This window comes from Malania oleifera, chromosome 12 (genome assembly GCF_029873635.1).
Source record: "Malania oleifera isolate guangnan ecotype guangnan chromosome 12, ASM2987363v1, whole genome shotgun sequence".
NCBI classification, from domain to species: Eukaryota; Viridiplantae; Streptophyta; class Magnoliopsida; order Santalales; family Ximeniaceae; genus Malania; species Malania oleifera.
Genome location: NC_080428.1, coordinates 51,038,225 through 51,048,386, shown reverse-complemented (window position 1 = coordinate 51,048,386; position 10,162 = coordinate 51,038,225). Strand labels below are relative to the sequence as shown.

Sequence of the window (10,162 nt, the reverse complement as noted above, 5' to 3'; positions counted from 1 at the left end):
TTTTTAAGAATAAATTGGGAAAAAACTCATATCCTTTGTGCACAAAGACAATACAAATATTAGTTAAAAAAAATTTATTATACCATCATATTCAAGTCTGACAGATAAAAAAATGAATTAAAAAAGCCAAAACTATCGAAACATGCAATATAAGCCAAATAGTGCGAGAAGTGAGTTACTACTAGTGATAGTAAAAGGTTGGACTAAAAAATTTAGTTTGAAATGTGACGTGAATAAGGATTTAACTAGCTGTGCTTCAAAATTTTATGGTTAAGTCAGCAAACAGGACAAAAATACCAAATACACTTCACACATCTGTTGTTTGCCTTCATAAATATCTCAGAAACTGGGATGACGCCTCTCTTTGGTTTGGAATTCTGACTAGGACCAAGTATCCATGCTTTTATACAGCACTAGAACTGCCGAGGGAAATTACCCAATTGAGGTCATAATCTCCAGTGCAGCTCATCAAGTAACCCTGATGTAGCTTGAATCAAAGCTCTCATATCAGTATTAAGTTTTAACACAAAAAATGGACCAGTGAATCAAACAATGTTTCAGAATTTAAAATTAGTTGGACCTGAACTGCAGCACATTTAATGACACTGAATGCCTTGAGAAGTGTGCAGCTCTACACGAAAAGAAGAGTTTTTCTTTTTTTTTTCCAAAAATAAAGTGGAGCTGTAAAAAAACTGACTGGTACATCTTAGAGAATATATCATATCGCAATTTCTCCAGTAAGATGCAAAAATTCCGCTGCTCTTAAATTTCACTTCTCCCTTCAAATTCATCAAGTCCCTGCAGCAGTTATGCTGTTATATCTGCCTATCAAGTTGGCAAGAGCTTTTATCAAGGAGACCGGATTAAAAATGATGCCCACTTTGGGATCATGAATTGAATCAACAGTGATCTGCAAAAGTCAGATAAGGTTATTTATCTTTCAATGTGCATCAAATACATAGTTTTTCATCACCCCGTGATGTGAGTGTGGGACTTGGAAGATTGATAAAATTGCAGAAGTACCGGATTGAAAATTGCAAGACACAGTAATAATGCGCATAAGATATGTCGACCACAGCAATCATAAAACACAAAGTAGAGGTGTCCAACAAGGGACCAGATCAACAAAGTCAAATTTAACCACTTTCCCAGCACATCTATTCAGATGTTGAGGTTTATCCTTGTGTAAAGCATCAACGGACAATCTAATTTTCTGTTCTTCTCTGAGAACTGACACCCTGCAAACCCTTTGCTCAGAAGCTTCGGGAACCAATTCCCAATATATGGGCTTTCATCTAATTCTATGGTTGCTGAAGTTATGGAACCTCCTAATATCTGGAAATGTCCTCATTTCTAATCACAAATCTTTTGGGATTCTATTTCCGAGACCCCTCATCCCCAACATGGAAATTGATAACAAAATTTTCAGGGGGCAAGTAAACTGGAAAATTTGTTCTAGACCCTGCTTGGGAATATCTAATACCTAAAGGTCCTTAGATGACTAGAGCCAAAAAGACAGTTTAGTTTAAGCAGCACATTCCAAGGCAAGCTTTTATAGCTCAGTAAATATTCTCAATATGATTTCTACTTTAGAAAGGCTTACGAAATGGGGGATTAAAAACTCCTTTATCTATCTTCTCTGTCAAAAGGACCACATGTTCGGCCAATCATTTGTCCTTATTTTGGTTGGTAAATTTTCTTTCCAAAAGAAAAGGAAAAATATTCACTACTTCTAAAAATAGAGAGGCCTGCATATTGTCATTAGTTAATTGTTTTAAATTTATGTAATCTTTGTAGTCTTAAAAAACAAATGAACACACATTTATTATGTTTCACCATCAAAAGATAATGTCTCTTGCTTGCAATGAAGTTGGTAACTAACTTGCGATTAACAATGGTAAATTTACTTAGCTTATTAGTCATAAATCTATGTTGTTTAAAATTCATGTAAACTATGCCAATTATTTGCATACAAAGATATCCATTAATCCTAATCTTTTTCCTTTCTTTTATGGAGGGTTAGTAAAACCAAAATTTCTCACTTTAATTTAATTTTTTTCTTTGAAAATAAACAAATTACTTATGTATTTCTAGATTTCAAAGTCCTTTTTTTCCACAAATTATCAAATATCATGGACACTAGTGGGTCCATCTTATAAAGGCTAATATTTAGGGGACCCACTAAAAACTTCTATCAATTGCATCACCATATAATAGAAGAGTATGAAATGCAAAAGAAGTCAGGTTTACAGAAAATAGGTGCCCCAGTCTCAATAAGAAAACCACAATTATTGTTAAGACAAAGGAACATTGACATGGACGCCATGTTCTCCTTTTTCTAGGTGAGTGTTCTCTATGTAAACCAAAGACCAACCGCAACAATTATCATAAATGCAGTTATTCCTCTGAAAAAATCAGCAAACAGATGAATACCAAATCACATGCTCTGATCAAACAAGCAGTTAAATTCTTACCACGTGAAAGATTCCTTGGGCAGCCAAGCATTGCACATCTACAGGAATTTGAACATCCTTGGGCACCAAAATGGTATTAATATACTGACTTGGCTGCACAAACAAACTGAACCACAGTAAACAACATGATTCCTTCTTCCTTTTCCCTACTGGACAGTCAAGGAACACATTCCCTACACTTAGAATACACGTAAGACCACAAAAAAAACAAAAAACAAAAAAAAAATTCAAAAACCCCACTGATATTAGAAACAACAATTTCCTGTATGAGGCATAAGCATCAACCATTCTAAAGATATACAATCCTCAACTTATACACAGAGAAGGATCAATAGTGTAGGTCCTACAGAACCAAGCACTTGCAACTGCACCAAAAGATATAGTTGATAAGTACAACTCAAATCCCTCATTGCAAAAAGCAACCCTAGCCTTGCACTTTGACTATGACTTAACCACACCCGGGGCCTCTGCACACGGGCAGATTACTCGGCATACCTCAGTCAGCATTTCCCCACTCCCCCTTCTTCTAGCCTACCTTTGCACCAAAAATCATAGCTAATAGTGAGAGTGCTACTCAAATTCCATATGGTGTATGAAAGTTTTGATATTTATGTCAATCTCGATTTCAATTTTGGAAATTAGCAGTAATTCTTTCACAAAACATTAGAAATTATTAGAAGAAGTAATAATGCAAGATTTAGAACAAAAATATCAATATATATATATATATATATAGCTTGGTGTACAAAGCTCCTGCGTATGCAGGGTACATGGAAGGGGTGGACCCCAGAACTAAAATATTGTATAAATAAAATAAATCAAGGACAAGTATGTGGTGTATAAGGTGCAATTACTATAGTACAATAATCATAGTCAATTAATAAAACTTAAATCCATAAATCAATTAAACATCAAGGCAAAAGACACTGACTTTCCCTTAGTTTGCACAAAAGACACAGACTTGAGGTTTCAAATATCTCACACGCCCATTTCCTAAGATTTAACAAAAAGATGCAAACTCCCTAAGCTTAGACAGGGATCCAAGTATCCCAAAAATCAAATATCCAATGAAGTCCATTATATTTTAGAAATATTAGGGGAGGTCGGTGTCTTTTTGCCAAACCTCAAAAGTCCATGGATTTTTAAAGCTTCAAGGAAGGACCGTGTCTTTTTGCAAACTTTGGAAAAGTTCAATGTCTTTTGCCTAAAATATTATTTATTATACAAATATACATAATTTAGACATAAATGGTAAAATTAAATGTTGTAGGTGATATCTAAGTTTAATTTTTATATAATTTTAAAAATCCAAAAGCTATCCATATCCTTATTGTAATAATCTTTAGTTTCAACAAAAAGAAAATAAATTAAGGGAGAAATTTCAATTTTAGGTTTTAAATCTCAAATTTGAATTTCAAGGAAATATTCTAGTTAAAATTTTGAAAAATTTTGCTAAAATGCAAAATTTTGAGTATCCAATAAATTTTGAGTGATTATGAAATTCTGGTGAAAAAAATTTTGTAAGATGGATATTATCTGCCATTTCAATTTCAAGGATGGTAGCAAGTAGAAAGTTCGATGGAAATCATCGAAATTTAAGACCATGCCAGCCTCGGCCGCACGGGCAAATTTTTGGGCTACACCTTGATCAATGAATAGCTTTTGTGAAATAATTTCCAAAGGGTACATAATCTCCCATCCAAAAGGGGTATATAAGTTTTTTTAAAAAATAAATTCACAAATACGAATCCAAGGCAAAAGATCTAAAAAACACTCTAAAAGAACTAGAAGACATGATTGTGACCGTTCAAATTCTTTTCATTCGAACATATGAAACTATCTTCTGCTCTTTCCTAATATACAACCAATTTAAACCAACACTTTTTTTTTTTTTTTTTTTTTTTCCATAGTGAGATTAGGAAAATAAGTTGACATATGCCCAAAGTGTTTGACCGTGTCCAAGATGTGTCAGAAAATAAGAACTCTTTTTTTCTTATTCAGAAGATGTGTAGGTGCGTGCCCTGGTGTCACGGGCTAAGCTTGTTCAGGGCATTATGCTTGTCTATGACCGCTTATCTCGTGTGTTTGGGATGGGTTTCCATCATGTAAATACTAGTGTAGAGTTATTTTCCAGTATTTATTTCATTGTAAGCCAAATAAGGCAGTATGACTCCTCGGTCACTTTGATGTTTCCTAGTGCCAGAGTGAGAATGGCCCAGAAAGCTCTTTAGGGGAGGGTGAGTGTTCATCAGTCATTGTAAAACTCACTAGCAATTGTCAACGTGCTTAGCCTACTTGCCTCCCTCGCTAAGTACAACATGTCAACGGAGGATTTGTTAATGAATTACATTTGCTTCAATATTTACTGCTTGGTTGCCACGGCTTTCATGAATTGATTATTATTTCCGCTGCTATCTGATTGAATGTTAATGAAAGTGCTTCGTGAATGAATGTTGGTAAACAATAGGCTGGCTAGTTAAGCAAGAGTGCTTTAGCTAGCGCCGCACGGCCCTTCACAACGGTGTGAAAAAGGCGGACCGTGACATTTGGTATCAGAGCCAAGTCGGTGACACTTGATGAGAGCCCAAGGTTGAGTTGCTACGTGAATTCGATTGCCTTCGTTGTTGGATTTGGGAAGCTTTGGTAAGTGACCATGGCCCCAAACAATGCTGAGAGGATTAGCGTGCTGGAAGCACAAGTTGAGGAAACAACCAACACTATGGCCGCGAAGGTGGCCCAAATGAGAGAACTTGTTGATGAAGTGATGGGATCACAAAAACATCAACCAGGTTTACTGGGCGACTTGTCAGAGGACTTTCGCCACACTGTGGAAACTTTGCAAGCCCGGATGGCAGATCTGGATGCAAAGGTAAATGTGATGGTTCTTGCTATGGGGAACTCCAACACTCCGGGAGTTAGCAAGACCAAGGTGCCAGAACCCAGGACGTATGGGGGTGCCCGAGATGCCAAGGAGTTAAAGAACTTCTTGTTTGATGTGGAGCAGTACTTTCGCGTTGTGAGGATGGCCTCAGAACAGGCAAAGGTGGATACTGCAACCATGTACTTGGTTGGTGATGCCAAACTGTGGTGGCGTACCAAGTACAGAGAAATTGAAAATGGAAACTGTGTAATTAATAGTTGGGCAGACTTGAGGAGAGAGCTCAAGGCCCAATTCTTTCCTAAGAACGTTGAGTATAATGCAAGGAGAAAACTGAGAGATCTCAAGCATACGGGATCAATTAGTGAATATGTGAAACAATTTTCTACTTTAATGTTGGATATTCGGGATATGTCGGAGAAGGACAAGTTGTTCTATTTTCTTGAGGGGATGAAACCATGGGCAAGAACTGAACTTCATAAATAAAGGGTTCAAGACTTGTCAACTGCACAAGCAGCTGCAGAACGCTTGACAGACTACGCTGGGGATGAGACCGCTTCGTCCAAACGGTTTGGCGGAGAGGGAAACAGTGGAAAGTCTTTCAAGAATGGCAAACCCAAAAGTAGGGGACCCGATTCTAAATCATCAACCTCATAGGATGCTTCGTCGTCTCAAGGGTTCAACACACCTAATGGAAAGGGGAAGAGTAAAATTGAGTGTTTCTTGTGTCGAGGTCCTCATAGAGTTTTTGAGTGCCCTCACAAAGCATCACTTAATGCGTTACAGGCTTCTATTGCAGAACAGGTCGTGGAAGACGATGGGGAAGAGGATGATGCCCCAAGGGTGGGTTCAATGCGGTTGGTGAACGCATTGGAAAAACAGGCAAAAACACCGAAAGTTACACAAGCAAGAGGGTTAATGTTTGTGGACTTGAGGATAAATGGGAAGAGTACTCGCGCTATAGTGGATACGGGAGCTACTCATAATTTTGTTTCGCAGTTGGAAGCAGAAAGACTCAACTTATCCTTAGAGAAGGATACAGGACGCATGAAAGCAGTTAACTCTGTAGCCCAGCCTACTCTGGGAGTAGCCAAACAAGTGGCTATAAAGCTTGGACAGTGGGAAGGTCATGCGAATTTCACAACAGTGCCATTGGATGACTATCTAGTCATTCTAGGAATGGAGTTCCTAATGGGGACGAGGGCAGTGCTGATGCCTTCGGCTGGTTCCCTGTGTCTAATGGGAGATCATTCGTGCATGGTGCAAGTCGTTGCAATGAAAGGAGACAACGGGAAGTCCCTTTTAGCCATACAACTCAATGAAGGATTGGGTCAGGGTGAGCAAACACGTCTAGCCACGGTGGTGGTAGACAAAGAAGTAGGCCAAGAGCTGGAGCCTACGACCATCCAAGCGGTGTTGGATGAGGATAAGGAGGTGTTGCCGGATAAGCTGCCTCACAATTTGCCTTCACGACGGACTGTGGAGCAAGAGATCGAGTTGTTATCAGGAGTGAAACCACTTGCTAAAGGGCCATGTCGGATTGCGCCTCTTGAGATAGTAGAGTTGGGGAAGCAACTTGATGAAGTGGAAGCGGGATGTGTTCACCCTTCCAAAACACCGTTGGGAGTATCGGTGTTGTTTCAGAGGAAACATGAAGAGCATCTACGGAAGGTGTTCGACAAGCTGAATGAAAACAGTCTGAATGTGAAGAAGGAGAATTTCTCTTTCGCTCGGCGGAGCAACAAATTCCTTGGTCAAGTCGTTGAACAAGGTCGTATCCGGAAGGGTATGGAGAAGGTAAGGATGATTCAAGAACGGAAGATCCCCACGACAGTGAAGGAGTTGCGTTCCTTTCTTGGCCTTACTGGATACTACAGGAAGTTCGTTAAGGGGTATTCGCGGAGAATGACTCCAAGGACAGGACTACTGGGGAGGTATTATTAGCCGCACACGCGGGATGATGTGGTTGATTATACCAAAACTTGTCTCACTTGCCAACAAGACAAGGGGGAGCAGAAGAAGTATGGTACTTTCATGGCCGCACCAAAGTACTGTTCAGCAGAGGGGACGACACAATTGTTCCTTGTGACTATTGTGAGATATTGGGGAGTTCCCCAAGTTATTATTTGTGACCAAGATTTAATGTTCACTGACAACTTCTTAACAGAGTTTTTCAGGATATTCAGGTCACACCTTGACATCTCTTCGAGTTATCATCGACAGACAGACAAACAGATGAAGAGATTCAGAGAGCAACTAGATGAGTACTTGCGCCATTGTGTCAATGACAATCAGAAGAATGGCATGCAACTACTTGATGTGGCTCCGTTCTGTGGCAACGCCCAAAGGCGCTCAACAACCAACAAGAGCCCTTTTGAGCTTGTTACAGGCCAGCTGCGGCTGTTACCTCACACAGCGGGCGAGCCGCACAGTTGAAAGAGTCCCAGGGCGTACATCTTCACCAGCGAAGGGAGAAAGAATGCAGAGTTTGACCAAGCCTATCTGGAGAAAGCTTCTAAGCAGATGAAGAAGTGGGTAGATCAGGAGAGAAAACCGCAATTTCATGTCAATTGCCTCAAGCCATTCAACGCAAACACCAACGACCTGAGCAGAAGTCAGTCAAACAGCGCAGAGTTGAAGACAGTGCAACCTGACAAACATAATGTTGAAGAGATCCTTGCAAACAGAAAGTTCCTATCCTCAAGGAAGAAGCGACAGAAGTTCCTAGTGAAGTGAAAGTGCCTTGATGATAAAGAAATCAGCTGGATTTCTGCGGAAGATTTGAAGCCATTCGTGGACAAAGTTGAAGTGTACCTATCGCCAAAAGTCTACGAGGACGTCAACCGCATAAGTGGGGGAGAATGTCACGGGCTAAGCTTGTTCAAGGCATTATGCTTGCCTATAACCACTTATCTCGTGTGTTTGGGATGGGTTTCCATCATGTAAATACTAGTGTAGAGTTATTTTCCAGTATTTATTTCATTGTAAGCCAAATAAGGCAGTATAACTCCTCGGTCACTTTGATGTTTCCTAGTGTCAGAGTGAGAATGGCCCAGAAAGCTCTTTAGAGGAGGGTGAGTGTTCATCAGTCATTGTAAAACTCACTAGCAATTGTCAACGTGCTTAGCCTACTCGCCTCCCTCGCTAAGTACAACATGTCAACGGAGGATTTGTTAATGAATTACGTTTGCTTCAATATTTACTGCTTGGTTGCCACGGCTTTCATGAATTGATTATTATTTCCGCTGCTATCTAATTGAATGTTAATGAAAGTGCTTCGTGGATGAATGTTGGTAAACAATAGCCTGGCTAGTTAAGCAAGAGTGCTTTAGCTAGCGCCGCACGGCCCTTCACAACGGTGTGAAAAAGGCGGACCGTGACACCTGACATGTCAGAGAAGTTCTGGTGTTTGACACAAACACCCAAGGTCTTTTGAAGTATTTTTGCTTCATAGCCTCTGGGACAGATTGTGTTGGGCCATACTATGAAGTTTCTTATCAATAGTTTTAACTCACACAAGTTTTAGCCTCAGCTTTGCTTCCCTTCATTATTCCAGCCTACACTACATCAAATGGACTTACCAAAAATTAAATAAAACTTCAAGTGGACTACTTATTACAAGCTGCTGAGTTTCAATTTATATTTGAAGTACTAAAAATATGCCTATTGATCATTAATTGAATTGATTTGGTCAAGCCTCTTGAACATTAAATATTCTCCAATGCACCTATTTTATAAATAGAATTTGCCTACATTTTAAAAAAAGAGTTTCTTAAGAAAAAATCTCATATTCATTAGATTCAAGTTGCCTTTAAAATTCTAATAATTAAATTTACCAACAAATTACATTAAACACAGCATCGACATAATGAATTCACCTTGTAAATCTTTAACTAAAGCTGCATCAAATCACTTACAAGGTTCATAAGACACTTTTGACGTTCTCCATGTGTTCGATTTAGAGCATCAGTAATGGCAGTTACAAAGCAAGAAGCAGAGAAGCCACCAGTCTCTCGATCATGTGAACCATTCAACAAAAGCACCTATCAATGGAAAGAATCAAATCATGCTTAAACTATACACATTGATAACAGTACAATAATTTCATATATTGCATTTTAAATGATCCAAGGAGTAATGTATTAAAAGAAAAAAAAAATGATACAGGGATTGAAACAGCAAGCAAACTTCACCATCCAAACCAAGACATAAAAAATTCCACACATCTGACACAGCTAACCATAGTAAACATAATTGTTCCATGAGAATACCTTGGGACAGCATCTTGAAGAGATAATCTCCCCAATGCCAAGTAATACCTAAATTGAAGCATAATCAGTTAAAAAAACAAAAATTAAAAAAATTTTTCATGTTTCCAATAAACTTGCAACTTTGGGTCAATAGACTTGTCTTAAAATAAGAACAATATCTAAGAAATAATTACTAGCAAAAGTGATCAAAACAAGATAAGCAGACCTATCAAATAGACTTATTCAAATTTAGATTGCTGTAAGATATAAGATTTTATAATTTCCAATAGGAATAGCACATAATTATATGCAAGCTTGGAATCTAGCTTTATAAATGATGATGATTGCTCAGGAGTGCATTTAATTCCAGTCTGACTTCAGCCAGTTTTAAGTCCTCGTGAAACCACTTAGCTTAACAGATCAAAGAAATCCCAAGGTTCAATGAGCTATAACTTTACAGGTAACAGGTCTTGTCACCAGCCTTTTGTGCACGCAGGTCATAGTGTTTTAACTGTGCTTTTTTGTGCATTTTCCATCACTATCTTGTGTAAGTTGGCTTA

General features: G+C 38.6%; 1 protein-coding gene across 7 annotated transcripts in view; it reads right to left on the bottom strand.

Annotated features, from left to right (window-relative positions):
- Positions 1-211: 211 nt before the first annotated feature.
- Positions 212-10,162, bottom strand: part of LOC131143702 (uncharacterized protein YNL011C) — a 79,985-nt gene continuing 70,034 nt past the window's right edge. The window contains exons 10-14 of one of the 7 annotated variants that reach the window (XR_009133659.1): positions 9,624-9,671; positions 9,270-9,395; positions 2,475-2,580; positions 581-910; positions 212-478 (exon numbers count right to left, since the gene is read on the bottom strand). Coding sequence is in view for 2 of the 7 variants with exons in the window: in XM_058091956.1 (XP_057947939.1) it covers positions 791-910; positions 2,475-2,567; positions 9,270-9,395; positions 9,624-9,671 (387 nt within the window). In the remaining 5 variants the exon portion in view is untranslated. Of the gene's footprint in view, positions 911-2,474; positions 2,581-9,269; positions 9,396-9,623; positions 9,672-10,162 lie in introns of all 7 variants that reach the window. The other 6 variants (XR_009133656.1, XR_009133655.1, XR_009133657.1 and 3 more) reach the window with 6 other exon arrangements.